Genomic DNA, 24668 nt, shown 5'->3' on the forward strand with positions numbered 1-24668 from the left:
AATGACAAGATTTCAGTAATCAATGACAAGATTACTGAAAAAAAGATCCAGCCAGAGCACATCGTCAACATGGACTAGGCTCCACTCACCTTTGATATTCCTGTGAACCGCACAGTGGATAAAACGGGAGCATGTACGGTAAATGTTCGCACCACAGGGAATGAGAAGTCATCCTTCACTGTAGTTCTCGCTTGCCAGGCTAATGGCCAGAAACTTCCACCCATGGTTATTTTCAAGAAGAAGACCTTGCCAAAAGAAAACTTTCCAGCCGGGGTCGTCATCAAAGCTAACTCGAAGGGATGGATGGATGAAGAAATCATGAGTCAGTAGTTGAGAGAAATTTATATGAAGAGACCGGGTGGCTTTTTCCACACAGCTCCATCCCTATTGATCTACGACTTCCGTACAAAGTACCATGAATGTATGACCTTTGTTGTATATTGCTGTCGGTGCTGTTTGATGTTTTGAAATAAAAGTAAATTATATTCTGTGAATGGTGCTGGTGTTTTTGTAGCATCTAATGTCTTAAAATGAATTTGGAGATTATTGATAGCCAGTAGTTTCTGGGGGGGAGGTTTTAATTGCTCTAGCGGCTTTTATTTGGTAGTAAATTGACAAAAAGTGGGTAATGAGAGAAGGGGAAGACCGGGAAGCGAACCCACAACAGCCGCATTGAAAACTAGAGCCTCCATATGTGGGCTGTGCTTAACCCCTGCACCACCACAGCACATCCTGACAGTAGTATTTCAAACCTCAGATTTCTATGTTAATATATACTTTACACTGTTCTGTGTTACATTAACACATTCATAGTGTTAACCTTTGACAATATACATTAGTGTTGGGTAGATTAACACTGAAGTGTATTTGATTTCAACTACTGTGAGTGTTGATTCAACTCTATCACAAATAACACTTTCAAAAGTGTAACTTCTACACCATCCAGAGTGGACCAATACAGACACTTTCAAAGTGTTGAATTTAACTCTGTAGGAGTTGATGGAACACTTCCAAATTTGCTGTGTTCTTAAAAAGTATGCCTACATATCCTCCTGACTACCAGGAAAAAAAATATTGTCCAATGACCTTTTTTTTTTTAAATCCCAGTCTTTGTAAGGTAATAAAAGGTTTTATGCACTTACTTTGTCTTTTCCCATAAAATGTGTTATTACTGATAAATGCCATTTTTATGAATTAGAAAAAGGTACGTACAAAAGTCCCACCCCTTCACATGTGGTATCATTGAAAAGCCCTAAATGTCCTCTCCAGATACCAAAAGGAATTAATTCAGTAGAATGCAGGGAGAAGGAGATATTCAAGTTTAGAAACGTCCTCTACAGAGGACAAAAATGAACTACTGGTAGTCAGGATATTACATTAAACACACTTTAAAGGTGCCTAAAAGACATACTTCTGCATATGTTTTAATTAGTTTTATTTTGTAATCAGGTTGCTGCGTGATGCAGACTTCTGCCCAGGTCCCTCTTGAAAATGGGATCTGGATCTCAAAGGGTTTCACCTGGTTAAATAAAAGAAATTTTAAAAAGGCATACTTTATTAGCCTAAAATTTACACTGAGATGTAATTTAAAACATACTGAAATTAATGATCTAAAGTAGTGTTAAGTGAATTTAAAAAACTTCTATTTTGAGCATATATTTTTAAATATACACAAAATATATTTTAAATATACTTGAGAAAGTGTATATTTACACTTGGGCAAATATATATTTTGTTCATTTAAAGTATTCTTTTATTTAATATATCAAAAGTGTATTTGGTGCAATTATGTTTAAGTGTGTTTAAAGTTCTAATTTCGAAATTGGTACAAGTGTATTTTTAGTATACTTCAGATATACTTATTGGTAGTACACTTACTTAGTACACTTAAAACATGCTGCACATGTTCTTAATGTAACATGATGAACACACTGCCGGCACTGGGCCCAAAGCAGGTGAAAACGATCTGGTGCCAACATTTTCAGTTCAACCAGGTTCAACCACAGAGCTTCTCTGAAAGCTGCGGCTTGTTTCTGCATTAATCTCAGACTTTACTGACTGGAAATGCTGGTTCTGGCACATGAGAGGTTGATGATCATCACTGTTTGTTACAACAGCTGTGCTTCAATGTAAACCTTGTTAGGATGTCAGTAAATACAGAAGAAGCTCATGAAGTTGTTCATGTCTTAAGAAGTCCATCCTTGAACTGTAGGTCAGACGTACATTTATTTATTGATTATAACTATTATTTCTTATTATTACTGTTTGCTCCTCAGCGGATCGTTGGTAAAGTCTTCAGATTGTGGGACAGATTGTGTCCAGTTTGACAATCTGTCAAGATGAGCTTTTGTTTCTGTTTTTCTTCACCAAATGAAAAGATTTTTACATAAAGAAATTAAATACTAACTTTCTTTTTTTGTATCTATTTTTGTCTGAACTGTTATAAAGAATCTGAAATCAGAACATAGTTTCACCATGTGGTTTATTGTGATCTTTTTCTGTTTTCACAGTAAAACCTTCAATGACGTTTCATCACTCAGAGGATTTTAGATCCTGATCTCCATCTGATCAGATAAAGTCTGGATTCCTTATTAAAACATCCACATTTCATTTATGATTCCTGCTAATAGGAAACTCGGATCCATGTGTCATTACATTTACTGCATTGATCTGGCAACTTTACAATCAATGGAAAATTTACCTGTGTCTTGTTGCTCTCTAGCAGTTTTTACCCACCATGTTTCGGACCAGAGTTTTGGAGTTAAATCTGGATGGATCGCAGTAAAACTGCACCAATATTTCAGAATATCTTGTTTTTTACTGCAGCTAAAAAAAAATCACTTGCAAAATCCAAAATATTTTTTTATGAAACAGTTCTTTCATTTTTTTTCTTTACATGAGATTCTTTTTAAGTTTGTCATAGTCATGACCTTTTTGTTTAATGTTCATGTTTATAAAGCACACAAGCTGTTGAAAAACAAAGCTGAGACTGTAAATCAATAAGTCATATGAAAATAAACTTACATGAGTGTCAGATAAGTGAGGGTGAAGAGAAGACATTAATCTGCCTGTATGAGAAAAGACTGGGCGGGAAACCAGGAAATGATAAAAATATGGATAAATAATCATATTAATAGATTATATTTCAGTCAGGTAGACTCTATCTGTTGTATGTTTGATGGGTTCTGATGAATTTCTGAGAATCATCTGAATGTTGGTTTTATATGGTTTTTATTTTAACCTTTTGTTGGTATTTTGTGTTTTTAGGTTTGTTGTTTTTGTGCATAGTGTAGTTTTACTGGATTAAACATTAACACCTAATATGACTGAAATATCAGGAGTTAGTGTTTAATTTAGCTCTTACGTTCACAGGAAACTCATTTTTATTTTAAGAAATCCCCTAACTTCACCCACAAAAGGAAATCAAGCCTGAGGAATGTCTGTCTCCTTTAGAAAATGAAAGCATCCGTTCATGTGAGCCGTTTTAGAAACAATAAGTGGAGTCACCTGGAAACATGTGCTTTGATTGAAGCTCACATAACTAGACAGCTGGTTACGTTGGCATGAGGAAAAACTTTACACAAAACTTCCAGTAACAACTGAGGCGTATTTGTGGTACGTACATCGCTATAAGATTCATTTCCACAGAAATACGATCGTTCATTTTCTGTCAGTCAGAGGCGACAGAGAGAGAGCTCACTTTCAAGCATAAACCACACATGTTCACATCAAAGCTTATAATTATGAAATAGGACATCATAATTACAAGATCCTGGTTTCATAAGAGAAAAGATCTCATAATCACCATAAATCGATACTGCACTAAAATTATTTAAAATTTGCATTGCTGGAGGATTTCTAGCCTGTATTTCTATAGTTTTCTTTCATATTTTGCAAATGTTCCAAATCCTTGACAAGCCATGATTTTTGTCATCGTTTCTAAGCTTCTTTCTCGCCTCAGTGACTGCAGACACATTTTCCTGCTAAATACTGACACAAAATCATCACTGAGATCTGGTTCAGGTTTTAATCACATTATGGGTGGTAAGTCATTGCTTTAGCATTTCCTCCTCCCATCATGTCCCATTTACTGATGACCAACAATAGCAAAGCAGACAATAGATAAATATTCCCATTGCAAAGCAGTTATTTACTAACAGGCCATATCAAAACAGTGGCAGCCATTTCTCACTTTCATTTCATAATTATGACATTTTTTCTCATTCAATCAAGATCCGGCATAAAAAGTCATAATTATGATCCATGCAATGTGCTTCCCTTTTTCATTACAAACAAAAAGGTCATGAAAGTGACTTTTTAAAAAGAGACAACTTTACATAGTTGTTGCAGCTGAAATGTCTCGTTGTTTGGGTGTCATTGTTTGTCTCTGAGGTCAACAGCATCAGATCGCCGCCGACAGGAGTCTGTCTGATGCTCCAGCTCAAGTCCAGACTTGACTCTCTGTGTTTTTCTTTTTATTCTGTAGAAAGAAAAGAAAACACAGACCATATTCTGTCTTCATTATTTGTTTAACCAGAAACCAGAAGGGAAGTAAAAATAAATAAAAAATAATAGATAAAACTTTAATGACTCCTCATGATCATCATTCATTTGGATTATTTTCATTAATCTGACATGCCGCCTGCAGGTATGAAAGCTTAGGAATCAGTTGGAAAGCTTGGCTTAGCAAGTCTTTTATTGGCTTAGGAGTAATTACCATCATCTTTCTATCTTTGATTCAGCAACTGCTACACATCTGGTTTGACTGGTTCTTCTGGATTCTGCTGGCAACGTTTGTTCTGTTTGGTCATAAATGTCACAATGTCACATGTCTTTGTAATTGATCCTCTCTTTTTTTAGCTCATGCTTAAATTACTCAACATTTGATCATTAAAAGATAATCACAGATAAAAAAATTCAAATCAAATCAATAAGTAACTTAAATAAACATTCCTTTTTGGCTCAATTTTTCACAATTATTTAAACATGGCATCTCTAAGGCAGCATGGAGGCAAAAAAATCTTCAAAAAACAACAAAATCTGAACCAAAGTTATTGAAGAACTGCTTTGAAACAGATTTATTGTTATTATGTTGAAGGTTAGAGAAACAACTTCAAGGCTTTTGGACTCCAGAAAAAGTCAAAACCGATACACAGAGGGAGAAAACCTTCAATGTGATAAAACTTCCCCAGAGTAACCTACCTACCAGTATTACTCCTAAAGTCTATCTCTAGAGTAAAACATAAGGTTCCAGAGTGGCCTAGTCAAAGTTTGAACTTGCAGACTTTAAGCAGGCCATGCTGCAGAAGGCAGGATAATTCCAGGTTTAGAGGAAAATCTGGGTGTTTTTTTCACTTAACAGATAATTATTTTTTTTAGGTTTTATCGGCTCTAGTGGCCTTTATTTGATAGTTAATTGACAGGAATGTGGGTAATGAGAGAAGGGGGGAGACATGCAGCAAAGGTCGGCAGGCCGGGAATCGAACCTGCAATGGCCACGTTGAGGACTGAGGCCTCCATATGTGGACTGTGCTTTTCCCCTGCCTCACCACAGCACACCCAAATCTGTGGTTAATTATAAACTCCATTTTTTTTGCTCAGATTGTCTTTGTTATGAAAAGAAAGTTGATGTCAGCAAAGTTATTTGACACTTAAACATAAAACTGAGCCTGGCTTAGATCAGTACAACAGAAACTGGTAGTTAAAGTTGATTAAAAAACAAAGAAGTTAATAAAAATACAAAGTTTAATACATGATTATATCAGCATAATGAACAGTAAAACGAACTGAATCCAAGCTTCATATCAGCCTGAGCCCAGATTTCCTACCCATGTCCTAATCTCCTGAGAACAACCTGATGATTTAACAGTGAAAAAAATATATTTATATAATTAACTTTTCCTTGTTAAAAATCCACCAATCATCTAAATCTAAAAGATTAAACAAAATATTAAATTAAAGATCCCTAAGACTTCTCACACCATATTTTTTTGCAAAAACGACTGCTCATGGTTCACGGAAATTAATAATTTTATTCCCAAAAGCTCCAATGATTCCCGTTATAACGGCTTATTGTGGATTGTGTATATAGAAAAGAAAGGAGGAGTAAGTTCCCCCCAAAATACTTGAACATTTCTGAGCTGAAAAAGTCTCATTTGTGAGAATGATTTCAGAAATTTTGGGATTAATCTCAAAGATTTCCTAGAAAAAAATGCAGAAATTCCTGAGCTTCATAAGTTTTTGACTTTGCTAGCTTAGAAAATGTCCAAGTTTTTGGGCAAAGATTTGCTTTTGTTATATTTACAGTCCTTTCTAAAGCCGTTGTTCTCCAAGAGCCTGGAGTTTTTTTGTTCTTCTGAAAATGTTTGCATCCCTCAGAGGAGGAAACGATCTGGTGCCAACATTTTCAGTTCAACCAGGTTCAACCACAGCGCTTCTCTGAAAGCTGCAGATTGTTTCTGCATTAATCTCAGACTTTACTGACTGGAAATGCTGGTTCTGGCACATGAGAGGTTGATGATCATCACTGTTTGTTACAACAGCTGTGCTTCAATGTAAACCTTGTTAGGATGTCAGTAAATACAGAAGCACATGAAGCTGTTCACGTCTTAAGAAGTCCATCCTTGAACTGTAGGTCAGACGTACATTTATTTATTGATTATAACTATTATTTTTTATTATTACTGTTTCCTCCTCATTGGATCGTTGGTAAAGTCTTCAGATTGTGGGACAGATTGTGTCCAGTTTGACAATCTGTCAAGATGAGCTTTTGTTTCTGTTTTTCTTCACCAAATGAAAAGATTTTTACATAAAGAAATTAAATACTAACTTTCTTTTTTTGTATCTATTTTTGTCTGAGCTGTTATAAAGAATCTGAAATCAGAACATAGTTTCACCATGTGGTTTATTGTGATCTTTTTCTGTTTCCACAGTAAAACCTTCAATGAAGTTTCAATTTTAGATCCTGATCTCCATCTGATCCGATAAAGTCTGGATTCCTTATTAAAACATCCACATTTCATTTATGATTCCTGCTAATAGGAAACTCGGATCCATGTGTCATTACATTTACTGCATTGATCTGGCAACTTTACAATCAATGGAAAATTTACCTGTGTCTTGTTGCTCTCTAGCAGTTTTTACCCATCATGTTTCGGACCAGAGTTTTGGAGTTAAATCTGGATGGATCGCAGTAAAACTGCACCAATAATTCAGTATATCTTGTTTTTTACTGCAGCTTCCATCATGTTTGTTCATTAGTTCCAAGCTTCCTTGTAGGAATAGTGATAAAAATCCCTTTAGCAGTTTTGTTGTGTTGGGATGCAGGATGCTGCCACGATCAAACCAACATTATTAAAATGGATCCTTCATCCCAGCCGTAAAGAATTGCTTCAGGTTTTTTTTTAATTTGGTTTCACTGGAAACCCGAGTTGTTCAAAAACTGTTTTGGTCCTTTAAATGACGAATAAAAACATTATTATTTTTCCGCAGCTTTTGAAAACAGTCTCTCTAATTAACTTTATCCTGATTGCTGGTGAGTTGATGAAACAACAGATTTCAAATTTAATTAGCATTTTAACATTTTTATTGCATTTTCAGCAACACTTTGTAAAGTTCAGAGTTTTCTTGAGTTCCCTTCTTTATTAATTTTACTATGATAATTAACTTCTCCATATGCATGGGAAGCGCCTATGCAGAAAGACTGTCTCTAATATCCCCCCAATATTAGAGACAGTCACATTCGTCTGCCCCAATTATTTCACCGCAGTTGCTAAGAATTTTAAAATCTTCCACTCGCATGCTTTTATTTTGAAGGCGCATAAAGCGCATTCAGCGGAGCGCTTCCTGCCCCTCCCCCCTCTGAACGGCTCAGAGTAAAGGCAGCAGCAGTTTGAATGAGGAAAACTGTCAGGAAGTTTGCCATGAATATCGCTCGGTTATAACATCTTGTTGTCAGTTTACTTTATAGAACTAAATCTTTTTAGTTAAGCCGTTTAAATTCTGGATTAGTCACATGTCCAAAATTTTACAGCTAACTTTGTTTAAAAGTTAGCTAGTCTAGTCGCAATGATTTAGAATGAGACTGAAACAGCAGCGAAATTAGCCTTTTTATTATTTAAAGTGAGCAACACCTGATCATACTCGACCACTTAACATATTATATTATATTATATTATATTATATTATATTATATTATATTATATTATATTATAATATTTAGATACTTAGGAGAACAGCAGTGCTAGAATGATGTTGAAGAAAAGTGAAGAAGCTCTGGTGAGGTCTTCATTTAGTTTATTGAAATATGTATTAACTGTGTTGGAGTTATTTATTCTTTATTTTTCTTTATCCATTTGAATTTTGTTAGTTTATTCTTAAATTTATATTTTTTGTATTATTTACAGAACTTATTTGTAGGTTAATAATTGTTGATTTTATTTATCTTTTGTTTTATTATTTTTTCTTATTTTTCTAAGCAAACAGGAAGTGAGGTGGGTTGGTCCACTTTCTATAAGTGTAGGAGCCTGGTAAAGGACCAACAGGCATTTGGGTTTGGGGCCTATGGTTTTTACCAGTGCAAGAGAGGTAGAAGGAAAGTTATCTCTGTAATTGTTTTTCTTGCAAAGATGTTAAGAAATAAATAATTTAGAACAACTTACACGTTTGGATATTGAACCTTCTTTTGCCTGCGTTAAAGAGACTTGAATCCAGTGCCTTAGTGGCTTAATGGAACTTTGTTGGATGTTTGGTTTAACAAACAATCGCCACTACAAACTGTTTTTAATTTTTAAATAAACTAAACTATTTTATTATGAGAGGAGCAGGTCAGGGAAGAGATAGGAAAGTCAGGTGGAGTTTCAGAGTGTGAAGATATAAAATTTATATCAATTACAATAAAACCAGAAAAGAGAACAGGTGAAGACTGATGTCAGGTTGATTTCTTTCAACGTTTCAATATTTTTTTCATTATTTCCACGCTATAAGGTTAATGGTTAGGAGACAATAAGGAAAGTGCTGGAGGAGAGGTTTAAAAATAAATTAGTGAAAATTTTTGTTACACAGTAAATAGAGTTGAGATGTATAATAATGTATACATCTGAAAACTAAGTTGTTTAAATTCTGATTCTGTATAATAAAAGCATACTTTTTATCTTTAGTTCACATTCTGACACTGTACATCACTGTAGTGTCTGTCGTAAATCCATGAATCCCTACAGGAACATCAGGCTGCAGAGAGTCAGAGGAGGCAGAGACAGAAACACATATCTGTAGATATTTCAGTTAAATATTTGTGGCTGAAAATGACAGAAAAAAAAACATTTAGGCTTTTTTCCTCAGTGTTTTTTATGGATCATGTTTGGTAAGTTACTGAATGCAGAGTTGGAAAGTGAGACTGAGTTAACAGTGAGGAGCTAAAGGTCTGTTAGATGTGAAAAGTATCATTTTTATTTATTTTGTAGATCAAATTGTTGCACTAATGTAGAGAGTTGTTTAAGAAGAACACAACTTGTATTTTAGATTAAATTTTTTATTTTGTATTGAGCTGTATTGAGTTTAAACTCATAACCTAAATTTCAGTGTTGTTTTCCACGTCGCCTGCTTTGGGCCCAGTGATGACAGACTCCTGTCGGCGGCGATCTGATGCTGTTGACCTCAGAGACAAACAATGACACCCAAACAACGAGACATTTCAGCTGCAACAACTATGTAAAGTTGTCTCTTTTTAAAAAGTCACTTTCATGACCTTTTTGTTTGTAATGAAAAAGGGAAACACATTGCATGGATCATAATTATGACTTTTTATGCCGGATCTTGACTGAATGAGAAAAAATGTCCTAATTATGAAATGAAAGTGAGAAATGGCTGCCACTGTTTTGATATGGCCTGTTGGTAAATAATTGCTTTGCAATGGGAATATTTATCTATTGTCTGCTTTGCTTTTGTTGGTCATCAGTAAATGGGACATGATGGGAGGAGGAAATGCTAAAGCAATGACTTACCACCCATAATGTAATTTAAACCTGAACCAGATCTCAGTGATGTTTTTGTGTCAGAATTTAGCAAAAAAATGTGTCTGCAGTCACTGAGGCGAGAAAGAAGCTTAGAAACGATGACAGAAATCATGGCTTGTCAAGGATTTGGAGCATTTACAAAATATGAAAGAAAACTATAGAAAAACAGGTTAGAAATCCTCCAGCAATGCAAATTTTAAATAATTTTAATGCAGTATCGCTTTATGGTGATTATGAGATCTTTTCTCTTATGAAACCAGGATCTTGTAATTATGATGTCCTATTTCATAATTATAAGGTCTGATGTGAAAATGTGTGGTTTATGCTTGAAAGTGAGCTCTCTCTCTGAAAACCAACCAGTTTAAATGAATTTAACAATATTTTTTTATCAGGAAAGCACAAATATCCAGTCAGATTGTTGTTTGTTGCTCTGCAGAAAGAGTGGAGCAACTTGATGAGAAACTTTATGGATGCCTTGCTTACATCTGGAGGAGAGAAAATAAAAAATATAACATTTGTTCATACACTGCATGTTTAAAAAGAGTCCTGTCTTTATGAAAAGTAAATTATTCCCATGTTGAGTAAACTGTGTTACCGAGTTGCTGAAATACAAATTTAGTTCAATTTATGTGTTAAACTAATAACGTAAATTTCAGTGGCTATATGTCCAAAAGCTTAAACCAAATAAAACTTCTCACATCTGGCTTCATTTTCTGTCAGTCGCCTCTGACTGAAAGAAAATGAACGATCGTATTTCTGTGGAAATGAATCTTAAAGCGATCTACGTACCACAAATACGCCTCAGTTGTTACTGGAAGTTTTGTGTAAAGTTTTTCCTCATGCCAACGTAACCAGCTTTCCAGTAATGTGAGCTTCAGTCAAAGCACGTTTCCTGGTGATTCCACCTATTGTTTCTAAAACACTTCACATGAACGGATGCTTTCATTTTCTAAAGGAGACAGACATTCCTCAGGCTTGATTTCCTTTTGTTGTTGAAGTTACGGGATTTCTTCAAATAAAAATGAGTTTCCTGTGAACATAAGAGCTAAATTAAACACTATAACTCCTGATATTTCAGTCATATTAGGTGTTAATGTTTAATCCAGTAAAACTACACTATGCACAAAAACAACGAACCTAAAAACAAAATACCAACAAAAAGTTAAAATAAAAAACATATAAAGAAAAGATTCAGATGATTCTCAGAAATTCATCAGAACCTATCAAACATACAACACACAACACATTTGTGGAGTTAGTGACTCTGAACACTAGAGAGTTTTGCCGAGTTCCTGCTGCTGTCTCCACAGATCATCTTATAGTTAAAAACTTTTCCACGTGTTTTCATCTTACAATCAAAATTTTTGTTGGATTTGCAGATGATGAACCAACACAAAGCTGTGCAACTTTCTTATCAAGTGGAATAAAAATGTTAAACAGTTTAAAAAAATGCAATTATTCAAAACCCGTTAAGTGTGACATGCATTTGGATTCAATCTCTCTTTACTCTAATTCTCCAAAATAAATTCTGTTATAGACAAATGCCGCCTTCACAGTGAGACGTTGATCTGTGTGTAAAATGACCTCAGTGTAAACGCAGCTCTTTTATGAAGGTTTGTTAGAGAACAAACAGCATCATGAAGACGAAGGAACCAACAGGCAGGTCAGGTTTAAACAAAACGAGATCTGAAGCTTTCAGCGTCCCACAGACCTCTGTTCAATCCTCCATTTTAAAACACAAAGTGTGCAGCACAACTGAAAACCCACTAAGACTTAATGCTCCATTTCAACTAACAGGAATTAATCAGAAGCACAGTAGAGATGGAAACTGTTGACAGAGACAGTCTGAGCTGAAGGACCTTAAAGGCAGGAAGCCCAAAGCCAGGAAGTCGATAAGCTGAAAGTTCTTATGGTCAGAAAACTTGTTTTTTAATAGCATTTTAAAGCAAACTTTTGCCGCATTTTTAAAATTTGAGCTACCCAATAATAAAACTATTAAAATGAACAAAATGGTCAGATTTTTGAAGAAACTGGATGTGTAAATAATTTTAGATACAAAACATAAAAAGGCCAAAAGTTTCTGAATTTCCAGGGTTGATTGTTTTCTTAAATGAGATGTAAGATTTTCTTTTGAGAAAAAGTAGCTCAATGCTTGTGTTTCTAGCTACTCCAATACTAAAATAAATGCCAAAATCCAATGAATAAATTAGAATCTATTTTTTGATATAGTTTTAAGAAGATGTTGAAAATGTTGAAAAAGCTTCCATCTGCATCGACCTTCTATGCTTTCAGGCCAAATTTGCGCCATTTGGGCCACTCAAAATCCATCACAGGGCTGCAAATGGCCCCCGGGCCGCAGTTTGAACACCTCTGCTCTGGAGACTGGTGGCCAGTAAAACCAGAAGGTCAGATTTGATGGTTTGGAGACCGTCACTGGTTACACAGCCGCTTGGAGGCTGCTGACTAGTTGATGCAGCAGAAGCTCTGAAAGGAGTTTACAAGCATCTGCAGCAGAATGAAATCTTTTGCCGGGACTTTACAGATTATTGTTCTTAAGAGCATAATGTTCTTTGCCGGTTGGACGTAAGCCTTTGGGTTAAGCAGGAAAAATTCAAGTGAATTATCTTTCACAGTAAAGATCTTATGGTACAATGAAGCAGCTGAGTGACTGACAGCTGACAACCATATGGTTATTGTTAAGTGGAGAAACAAGGTGTGGATGGATTAACTGGTCCATCCACATGCCTGCTGTCATCTCATTAACCCTTGTGTCCAGAAATGGACACAAGGGTAAAACCCCACACAGGTAAAACTTGAACAGATTTGACTTTTTCCAAGCATTTTAATTTTATTACACCTTTACATCGCTAGTTTCAAAACGATAACTCAAGTAGCAAAGTAAACATTTGTGTAAAACTGAAAATTTTACAACTTCCTCAACTTCACATTGAGGAAGTTGTGAATGGTGTGTTTTCCATAAGATGTGTGACAGGTGAATGATGCTCAAACAATGAGCCCTGAGGCACACCCAGCGTTCGCAGCGCTTAAAAGGCGGGAGGCTGAGCTCCTTCTGCATCCATCCTCAGACTCCTGGACTGACAGGTAGCCTCCTCTCCTCCGCTCACATTCATCTCCTCTCTTATTGGTTTAATAAATTGCTTTTATTTTCCAAGACTTAAACTTGTAACTCAACAACAAACCTCTGTTTAGATTTTTTCAGGTCAGAAGCTTCCCTGCAGAGAAAAAGCAAGATGTTTGCAGTTGTCCTCTTCTTCGTTGCCATCTCGATGGCGGCTGTTCCTCTGGTAAGTTTGAAGGGAGAAAAATAAAACTAATTTGTTTCATCCAACTCAGGGAAGGCTAATGTGTTTAGATATATTGGGTTTGTAAAGCAGCATCAACAGCAAATGTCCAAACCGTCGTGAAACAGAAGAAATGCGTTTCGTCTTAAAATGCTAAAATTTCTGTTTGTGTTGCAGAAAGCAGCTGACAGTGAAAACCTAATTGGTGAGTAGAAAAAATGAGAGAAACCTGAAGTGAACCTGAAATCTCTGACATGTGGATTTCTTCCCTTCCTCCCACAGAGGAGAAGACGGACGTCACGACTGTCATCTCCAAAGCAAACGCTGGAATAAGTAAGACAGCAATTTCACACAACTCAACAACTTCGAATGTAATTTCATATTTATAAGTCAAGACAAACAAAAAGAATCATCTATTAATAAGTCGGCTGATTTATTTCTCAAAAATTAGCTTAATGGTTTGTCTTTGTCAAATCTTCAAGCATGATAAGAAACTGCTTGAGTACTCAGCACCTGAGTATTTTTCATCTGCATTTCAGATGAAAAACTCTTTGCATAATTTCCCTACATTTCATTAGTTACTTTCATTAATAAGAAAGTGATTAATTTGTTTAATTGTAATCTGGACAATTTATTACCAGGATAGCAATTTAAAAACATTGTAATAAAGGGAAGGTAAGGTTGTTTTATTTATGCAGCACATTTTCAGCAACAAGGCAGTTCAAAGTGCTTTAGATGAAATACAAGCAAAGCAACAAAACCAAAAGAGAGACAAAAAGGTAAAAGTATAAAACTACATATTGGTTCCTCATGTTTAATAAGAATAAATAGTAAAAGACTTTATAAAGTCCTGAGAGCTGAATACAGTCAGCTAACTGGAGCGCTTACATTGGCCAGTTCAATTACAGTATGTCTTGTGTAAGAGGCAGATGTCAAAGAAATAGGATTGTATGAAAATGCTTTGTGTCATAAGAATAAATGTTCATCACTCTTTTGTGTGTTTTGTGGCTCTACAGAAACTCCACTGATCCATGGTGACATTGCTCCAAGCAAATCGAGGAACGCAGTTCCATGCACAGCCACCGGCTGCAAATGGCCCAAAACTGGAAGCTATGTCTACGTTCCCGTCCAGATCTCCCCCTCATTCAGTGAGCACAACCAGCACCTGAATAAATACACATTGGTCTTTAAAATAGTCCAAACCTTTACATGTTTCATCCTGTTTATTTCAGAAGACAGAGGGAACAGATTGTGTCTGTGTTAGAGTTTAAATGCCAACCATGTTTTGTAGTTAGGACCTTGGTGTAAAATCTTTTGAGTGTTTTCTTTTGCCCTGCAGCCCCAGCAGAGCAAGACATCATCATTCGAGGCCTGGTGAGCTTCTACACCTCCACCTGCATTCGCTTTGTCTGGAGGAACGTAAACCATCGGGACTTCCTTAACTTCTACTCCGGAAGCGGGTAGGAACAGTCACACACTCACATGCTGTGCCTTTTGTTTCCACACGTTTCCACTGATTTTCTCTTAATCTCCCCATCAGGTGCTGGTCCTACCTGGGCCGTCAGGGCGGACCACAGGACGTGTCTCTGATGAAAAATGGCTGCCTGTACCACTCCACAGTGCAGCATGAGGTCAGCCACGCTCTGGGCTTCCACCACGAACAGGTCCGCTCTGACAGAGACTCCTACGTCCGGGTCCTCCCCCAGAACATCATCCCAGGTCGGCTCACTCACACAAACAGGGCTTAATATCTGCAGAGCATCTTCAGCAAAGAGCAGAGCAAATAGTTAGACCTGAAAACGAAATGATTTTAAACAAGACAGAGATTTCTGTATTTTCCACATTTGGCCAGAAACTCTTTGTATTTGAATCCATTCAGCCTTTCAAAGGAGACTTAACACTTTCCAAATGACCTAAATCAGACAGAGAACTCAGTGGTTTTTGTGTGGGAAATTTGGAAATTGGCATTTAAACTGTAAGATCACATTGCCTCATGTTCTACTTTTATCTTTTGCTGTGGGAAAGTGACATTTTCCTAAATAAAATGACAATTAAAAAAGTTATTTTCTTATCCAGGGAATGAACACAACTTTGTGAAAATACAGACTAACAACCTGGGCACTCCCTACGACTTCAACTCCGTTATGCATTACAACAAGTGAGTCTTTGTCTGTGGCTTCACAAGTATCTTCCATTGTGTTACACAAAGCTTGTTGTTTTCAGTCTGAGTGCAGATGCATTCTGTTCATCACTTCCTCCCTTTTCCAGGTTTGCCTTCTCCAAAAACGGCCAACCGACTCTCCTTTCCAAAGCTAATCCTTCCCTCGACTTTGGAAGGGCCACGTCGATGAGCGCCAACGACATCGCCCGCATCAACAAGCTCTACGGATGCTGTGAGTAAAACATTAACCTTTTTTAAAATTTCTCTAGCATTTCCAGGAGCTTGTGTGATTTACAGAACTTTTTCTCTCAACTTAAATTTCAACAGAGTAAAGGAGAAACTTCAGCTCGCCAGCGTTACCCGGCTCTGACCTGCTCCTCTCACAAAATCTCATCTCAAAGCAGCAGAAACTCTTTTTCTGCTGTTTCATTGACTATATATCTATATAACTACATAACTGCTGAAGACAGTTGTCTCTAACAGAAAGAAGCAGATTTTTGGATCAAATTTAAAGAAATATACTGCAGGTTCTCCTGCTGGACGAGTGTGGTATTACATCTCCATCTAACGTCAGAATACATATTGGTGTTTATCGGTGAAGGATTTCTTAACAAAAAAGTTTTTCTTTTGGGTTTGGGTTGGCTTTCTTTTTTTGCATCTACTATAAAAAATGGAAAGGAATGTTTCAATTGAAGATAAATCTAAGGGGAATTTTGGTTAAGTAAATTATGATGTGTCATAAAAGCTGTGGAAGATGGAAAGATGGATTGGAATGGTATAAAATGTCTCAATAAAAATCTATTTTTCAAGAATGTACAATCTATGGGAATGTAAAATATAAAAGTTCCCCAATCACATTTGACCTAAAAAATGTTTTTATCAACATAATGTAACAAGAATCTCATCCCACATGTTTGGTTCTTGTGACCAACATGTTTGTTTTCTGAGATTTAACGATGTTGTAATCCATTCAATCAACTACCAAATAAAATGTGATCATTCCAACATCAGTGTTTCTTTATTCTCTGTAACAGTCGAACATTAGGGACAAAGATCAGGGTTTCCTTTCCTCCACCACAAAATAAAAGCCTCCACACATTCAGTATAAAGTTGCTTAAAAAAGAAATGTAATGTAAAGCATATGAGATAAATAAAAAAATATATGCATAGCTTATATTTGTGCACTTATACTTATAATCAGTTTTAAATGAGTTTAAATATAATTAAATGTTAATTCTTACTTTATTTTGAAGTGAGAATAAACATGTTTGTGACGTGTGAGACAGATGAGCAATGAAAAAAGAAATAAGCCCATCTAACTCCGTCCAGAGCAGCCTGCCAGCATGCCTAGGTGGGCCCCATGTGGGGGAAAGGAGGGTTGATATATGGGTCCCATATGGGTTAGTCCGTGGGTTCCACGATGGCCCCACATGGGTTTGCCCATGTAGGGCCACAGCCCACGTGAGCCCTACATGGGCCCTAAATGGACAAACCCATGTGGGCCCACCACCAGGTAGGCCCACAGAAACGCCCCTCGAAAATCCCACGTGGCTGCATGTCTCACAAACAAAGCCTCGCGGAGCTTAGTTTCTATGTAAACATGGCGTCTTTCATTTCGACTGACTCTCTGCAGAGTATTTCTGAGTCGATTATCGTAGCATTTCTGTCGGATTTTCATAAAATATCAGCCATGACAATGGACAGGGGAACCAACAAGTTCATGTCTTCTTTTTGGACGACAACAAGGTGTTTGAGCCACACGATGCCTCCAACCAGGCGCTGAGCTATGGGGTGACTGGAGGGGGTTTCTGCCCCCCGAACGGCCCGGGTCTGGAGGTGCCAGGGAGGGAGGAATGGTTTCAAGTCGCTTAAATGTCTGATAATAGACGGAGAAATTGCGCCCTCGCCTGTTGAGAAAGGTATATTTAATGTTAAAGTTACTTTCCCTCAATGGAATATCCCAATGGCTGTTTCACTCACAGTTTAGCCGATGTGCTTTCTGGGTAAAAATCAAAAGAGTCTGCATCCTTTCACGCTTATTCTTTCATGGGCTTGAGAAACGACCTGGTCTACGGAAGAGAACATTGAAAAGAAGCTGTAACCTCCAGCTAGCTGCCTAGCCTCCACCTCGGCGTTATGTTGCTTAGCAGCCGTGACACAACATGATTTAAACAATGTTTGTAGGTGATAATGTAGATATATAAATCTCACATTTCTGCTCGGTTCATCAGTGCATCACCTAATTGCAATATCTGTCCGACCTTTTCGGTGATGTCTGCTCCTGCTGTATAACACCCAGCTCCCCTCGCCTGCTGCCAGCTGGTCCAGGTTTAGCAAATCACGGGAGAACAGCTGACTCCTTTAGGCTTTCCCAAATGACAGTTAGTTAAATACAGATATTAAGTCAGTAACATCTAGTTGTAATATTTTGGTTTACTCAAATATTTAATATATTCCTGAGCAAATCGGGTTGACTGATTAAAGTTAAGCCTAAAAACACAAGTTTGATTAAACTGTATTGTCTTACCTGAGATTTGGAGAGTATTTGAAAAGGGATACTTTTGCTTAGATTCCAGGGCTTCCCCCAGTGTATATTATAGGTCTGGCGGCCCGCCATGCTTTACTAGCGCCACCGCCAGGCTAACCTCTCTTGGTTTTTCCTTTTTTTTTTTTTTTTTTTTTTAGGAAAACAAACAAACAAACAAAAAAAAATCGCCTTTTGTTTTAAACCGGATTGCGAACGTTTGTGTTACTCAGCGTTTCACTACCGGAGCAGATTTATTCCTAAAATATATGGTTATAGAAGATCACCCCGCGCACTGCCGTAGCTGGATTAAGTTTACCTCACCGCGGATCGCGCGCGCCTCCTTTCACTCGAAATGGACACAGGCTGAACTGTATGGATATTTACATCAACACCCCTGTGAGGAGTTATAATCAGTTATGAGACGTTATTGATTAAGGTAAGAGTTTAAACCCACCGCGTTAGCTCTGGTTGCGCAGCTCTACACGAACCGCAGGAATAACTTGTAAACACGCTTTCAGTGGTGTTTTGAGCGAGCGGTGAGATTCATCACGGTGCGTTAGTGGTTAACGACCAGTGGTGGGAAGTAACGAAGTACAAGTACTGTACTTACTGTACTTAAGTACAATTTTCGTGTATCTGTACTTTACTTAAGTAGATTTAATAATGGATACTTTCTACTTTTACTCCACTACATTTTACAGTAAGTATCTGTACTTTCTACTTCACTACATTTCTACAAAACTGTCGCGTTACTCGTTACATCCAAGTCGCATTGTGTTTTTTTTCCGTTAAAATGTGAAGTTCAGGGTCTTAAGGTGGCGCCGTAAAATCCGAGCAATAACGTGACTTACGTGCCCGTTGTCACCCATCGGCTCCACCTTTACTCGCACGCGGAGCTCCAAGACATGCGCAGTGGTTTCCTCTGAGCGTCAGTAATATAATAGTACTGAAGCTTTCACAGACGGTGGGACTTTGTCCAATTTTTAACGTCACTTGGAAGGAAAGCTTAAAGACAGGTAAGCTCCGTGGACGTGATGCTAGCAAAGTTAGCTGTATTGACTGAGACACATGTTGCATCTGCGATGACTGACATGTCGCAGATATGGGACAATGCTGTGACCAAAGTGCAATATTGTAATATGACATTCATGGACGATCCGATTCTTCTGGACGGATCTTGACTAAGTCCTACAGTACTGAAGCCTTAGTGAGAGCCGTTCTTTGTTCTTGTAATGCTCTGCGTAGACTGCAGTAGCTATTTTATTTCATTAAAATATCTTTATATTTAATTGGTGAATAAATAAAACAAGAACGTAAGAACACAGAACATGCTCATTGCTCTTTGTTTTCGTCACCTGTCGTGGTGGAAGACATTGCAGCAGGAGGGAGGATGAGAACAGTCACGGTGCTCCTCCTGCTTGGTTACTTGTTGCTTATTGGGCCTTGGACAGTGTTCATAGTTGAGCGTTGTTAATTGCTGTTTAATGGTGCAGACAATTATTATTTCTGACATTGGCAATATGGGCAACCGCACAGGGCGTTATTTCTTTAGGGATGGCAGGAGACCTCTGTGGATTGTGGCACAGAGATGAAAGCAAAACAGAATGAGGAAGAGTTTGAATTGATACTGGTTAAATTTATTTCAGCTCTAAGTATTTAATATCTAGGTGGGAAAGTGAATCTTTCAGATCAATTTGAGAAGCAGTTTTGATAGGTGCACTAAATTTTATTGTCATGTAGCATGGGGTGCTGGTTTTGATTTGGTCTTGGGTTCAGTGGTCCAGACTACAACTCTGCTACGAGGCTCCTTGGTTCCATGTCCTCCTCTGCCAGTTGGATTTCTTTCAAAATAAATGTGTGGCAAAAAAAGTGAAGTTCATGTTATGTTAGGACAGGAGACGAGATGTTTCCATCCCTGAAATTATGATGCATAGAATCATATATCTAAGTCTAATCTATGTTACAGAATAAACGCAATAAAAACATGCTTTATCTGTGGCATATGATCATATGATCGGTACACTTAATGATATTAGTGATTAGGCAATGCATTCAGCAAGTACTTTTACTTTTAATACTTAAGTATTTTCAAAAACCAGTACTTTTTTACTTTTACTTAAGTAAAATGTTAATGTGGTACTTTGACTTTTACTTGAGTACATTTTTGTCTGTGTATTTGTACTTTTACTTAAGTACATTTTTTGAGTACTTTCTCCACCACTGTTAACGACCCAGTGCTAATCAGTTATCGTGCAGGTTTAACCCGGTGAGGAGCTTTCTGGCTCTCCTCGCAGTCACGCATCACGCTGATTTTATATTATTATATTATTATTATTGCTGGTATTATTTTTCCGGTTACACTAAGCACCAAACCGTATCAAATGCTTTGTCCACTTAGTCAGACAGAGTTAATGCGCACGGCCACCAGAAATCTGAAAAACTCTTCAAGAAACTATATCTAGGGGTGTGAGAATCCTTGTTAAATGACATCTTAACTAAAACTCTGAGGTGTGAGACGTTTAACTGAAGTCCTACAAGAGTTTTAATGTTTTTATCTTTTTTAACTTTTTTTCTTTTCTTAAAAAAATATATCTTCGTCTTTCTGTTTATTCACTGTCACATGCTGGGTTTTTTTTGTGTGTTTTTTTTATTATGTAAAGCACTTTGAAATGCTCTGCTGCTGAAATGTGCTACAAATAAAATGTGATTGATTGATTGACTGTGGGAGGAAACTGAATTACCCAGAGAAAACCAGGCACATCTGGAGAACATCAAAGCTTCAGACTGAAAAGGTTCATCAGGTTTCTAGAAGAACCATCACTAACCTCCCCTCTGCTCTAATCCATCCTGATAGATCTGTTGTTTATGTTTTTATTTAATGCTCACAATGAACTATCTAAGCTTAAAATTAAAATTTAATTCAATAAGCAACATTGATTATATTTAACCATGTTTGTGTGCGAATGAATGTCTCATCATTAAGAAAGACAACAACTATGAACTTATCAGATGAGAAATCTCAAAAAGCTAAACTGGCTGATTTTAAGACAGCAAACCTTCAGGTTCAGGTCATGAAGACGATAATGTTTAAAAAACAAATCATTTTAAATTTCAAACTAAAGGAAAAACTAAAGGATTCACCAACAACAGTGCTGTCGAGTTAGTTTGTTAAATTATATTAACTTTGGGTTTATTGTCTACAACATTTTTGCAGAGAAAACAAACTAAAAGATTTATAAAAATGTGTCTTTAGTTCTTAGCAATTATTTTCCCCTTGATTTTCTAAAGGAAATATAGACTTGGATTCTCCACTCGCCTACATTTGTGAAGCCGTTACTAGATTCTTGCAGAAAGGAAGCAAATTTTATTGTATTTATTTAAAAATGTCTATTTTTTCTATTAAATGCTAAGATTTAAAATTTTAATGAACAAAATAAAGAATTCTGTGTGTGATTTTGTTTAATTATTTAATGTTTTTTTTTGGCTCTAGTGGCTTTTATTTGAAAGTGACAGGAAAGAAGGTTATGAGAGAGGGGGAAGACATGCAGCAAATGTCACCAGGCCAGGAATTGAACCTACAACCACCAGCATGAGGACAAAGGCCTCAATGCATGGGTTGTGCTTGGCCCCGCATCACCACAACACCCCTTAATTATTTAATGTTTAGTTTTACATATATCTGAAGTTTTGCTGACATACTTGAATGTCATTTTATTTACTATATGCTGTAATTTTATTAGCATTTCTAAAGTGTTTATATGCTAACTGTTGTGACTTTCTTTATAAATGTGCACCACTGTGTTGAAATGTGTTGTATGTATGATAAATATAGTCTGATACCATGTTATGTTATTAAACTCACAATTTAAGGTCTAAGATCCCTGTCTCAGTACTTTCCTTGTTTTAAAGTGAAGTCTGCCATCTGCAGGGCAGTGCAGAGACCACTAAAGGGGCAGGTGCTCAAAAAAAAGGGCCCATCTAACCACATTCTATGACAGAATATTAACAAAGCCTCTCAATTTTCAAAGTTTAATAAACAATGATAAATTACAAAATTGTGAGATATACAATAAATACTAAAGGAACATTTCTATATAGAGCATACAACTATGCATACATAAGATATTTTATTAGTAATTTCTTTCTGCAGGTCTGTTTTGTTATGGGAAAGTATTGCAATATTCAAACCCTCAATTTAACAAGATATGTAAATCAGAGCTGGGCCACCAGACATATTTTGTCTTTACAGAATGACACTATTACAAATATAAACAAGGGCACAATGCAACCTTTTAGTGACTGTAATCTATAAACAGAGCTGCCTGTTTGCTACACTTGCAGTGGAGATGAAGATGGTTCATTCAGGGAAGCAGAGCTGCATCAAACTTTAACGTGGAACTGCAGAAAAAGAAAAGCAAAAATGTAATTGTTAATGCATGTCACCATAAGAAAAGCCTACTGAGTTTTGCTTAAAAAAAACTTGTTTTAACATTAAAAGCACACATTTTTGTCTCATGAAGTGAAAAAATTATTTGCAAAACAAACTTATTTGCACTTGTCATAAATATTTTTTTGTTTGTGACTCAAAGTTTTGCTTGTGATTTTCACATGATGTCGTTAGCAGGGTCTAAAATCACAACAAAATATTTCTGATGTGTGCAAATAAGTAAATACATTTGACCAAAAGGGCCACTTTGGGGCAAGGAGCAAAAGGGGCAGGTGCTCCAGCGCGTTTAGCTCCCCCTTCAGCACGTGCCTGGCCATCTGAACAGATTCATTTCACCTTATTACAACAACTCAAACAGAAATCTGAATGGCATTGTATCAGAATCATTAATATTCGATTTTTTTTATTGACCTTTTGTATTAATCATTCAAAGGGCACATGCCTATGGAGAGCCATTTCCTTTCACACTATGGCTCTCCAAATATGCAAAGGGTGTCAACCATTATAGTGCAGTTTCCATTCGACCAACTAGAGGGCAGAACTTCCCTCTTTATCAGAGAAGCTGGATTACCTTCCATCATATTTTCAATTCATCACCAAACAGCAGCGTTTCACCAAAATATCCTTCTATCTCAAAATAATGTTTAGTGTTTCATTTTCTAAAAGACTACAACAAAAACATGTTAACGTTGTTCAAACATTTATATTTTAAACAAGAATCTTATTATTCATCGCATTTTTTCCACTTTAAAAAATTATCATCAGTCTCTTTGTGGTTAACAAGAACTTTGCAATGTTTTTACAAGTCATAACAGAATAAAGTCAGTAGAATAAAATGAAAAATTATCTATTGTGTTGCCTATAAGTCCCATTAAATCTTTGCCAACCTGCTTTTCCAATGTAACAGATTAATCAAAACAGTTTTTCATGCTTCTAGCCATTTTAGTAACAGAAAAATGTTTCTTTTGGGCACTTTAGAGGAAAAATGAACTTATTAATTCAGACCATTCGAAGTTAATGCAGTTATAATCGACTTGAGTTCAATATTATCTGTTTAATGTGAATAAAATCATCAGCTGTTCAACATTTTCTGGGTGTTTGATCTTGTCCTTACTTTTCTATTGTGAGCATCCACCAGGGGGCGCCCTGAGCTAATCCAGACTGGAAGGGCGACGGTAGGAAAGTTTCTTAAGTTATAAATACTTCAGAGATCCAGATACACCTGACCAGTGGCGGAGCTAGACTTTTAAAGTTGGGGGCGGGGGGCAAGGGCGGGCCAGGACTACCTCTGGGGGGGCAAAATTTAAAATGTGTGTGTACATCTATCTCTCTCTCTCTCTCTCTCTCTCTCTCTCTCTATATATATATATATATATATATATATATATATATATATATATATATATATACCAAACACCAGAGCAATAGAGGCTCAGATCTACCACACCAGACAAGACCCAAGGTGTAGGTTGTGCAAGGAGGCCCCTGAGACAGTCCAGCACATAATAGCAGGGTGCAAGGGAGGGTGGGAAGGAGAGAAGGGAATTTTATATATATATATATATAAAATTCCCTTCTCACCCTCCGCGGGTGGTCTGTTTCATCCTCTGAGCTCGGGTCCTCTACCAGAGGCCTGGGAGCTTGAGGGTTCTGCGCAGAATCTTGGCTGTGCCTAGAACTGCACATTTCTGGACTGAGATGTCTGATGTTGTTCCTGGGATCTGTTTGAGCCACTGCTCCAGTTTGGGGGTGACTGCCCCGAGGGCCCCGATGACCACAGGCACCACTGTGGTCTTCACCTTCCAGGTCTTTTCCAGTTCCTCCCTGAGGCCCTGGTATTTCTCCAATTTCTCATGCTCCTTTTTCCTGATGTTGTAGTCACTTGGTATTGCTACATCCACCACAACGGCTTTCCTCTGTTCTTTATCCACCACCACAATGTCCGGTTGGTTCGCCATTACCATCTTGTCTGTCTGGATCTGGAAGTCCCACAGGATCTTAGCTCGGTCATTCTCCACCACCTTTGGGGGTGTTCCCCACTTTGATCTTGGGGCTTCCAGACCATATTCTGCACAGATGTTCCTGTACACTATGCCCGCCACTTGGTTATGTCGTTCCATGTACGCTTTCCCTGCCAGCATCTTGCATCCTGCCATTATGTGCTGGACTGTCTCAGGGGCCTCCTTGCACAACCTACACCTTGGGTCTTGTCTGGTGT

At 37.1% G+C, this 24668-nt stretch overlaps 2 protein-coding genes across 2 annotated transcripts in view; both read left to right on the forward strand.

Annotated features, from left to right (window-relative positions):
• Nucleotides 1-24668, forward strand: part of LOC103462952 (uncharacterized) — a 159638-nt gene that overhangs the window by 108024 nt on the left and 26946 nt on the right. The window contains exon 2 of the mRNA XM_008406023.2: nucleotides 13223-13318. Coding sequence (XP_008404245.2) covers nucleotides 13265-13318 — 54 coding nt within the window. The 5' untranslated portion in view covers nucleotides 13223-13264. The remainder of the gene's footprint in view (nucleotides 1-13222; nucleotides 13319-24668) is intronic.
• LOC103462949 (hatching enzyme 1.2-like) lies at nucleotides 13570-15716 on the forward strand. Its single transcript, XM_081604863.1, has 6 exons — nucleotides 13570-13648; nucleotides 14239-14463; nucleotides 14655-14775; nucleotides 14856-15034; nucleotides 15392-15473; nucleotides 15584-15716. The coding sequence occupies exons 1-6, from the start codon at nucleotides 13570-13572 to the stop codon at nucleotides 15714-15716; spliced, it is 819 nt and encodes a 272-aa protein (XP_081460989.1).

The sequence above is a fragment of the Poecilia reticulata genome, chromosome 3 (genome assembly GCF_904066995.2).
Source record: "Poecilia reticulata chromosome 3, P_reticulata-male-v2, whole genome shotgun sequence".
Classification (NCBI taxonomy): Eukaryota; Metazoa; Chordata; class Actinopteri; order Cyprinodontiformes; family Poeciliidae; genus Poecilia; species Poecilia reticulata.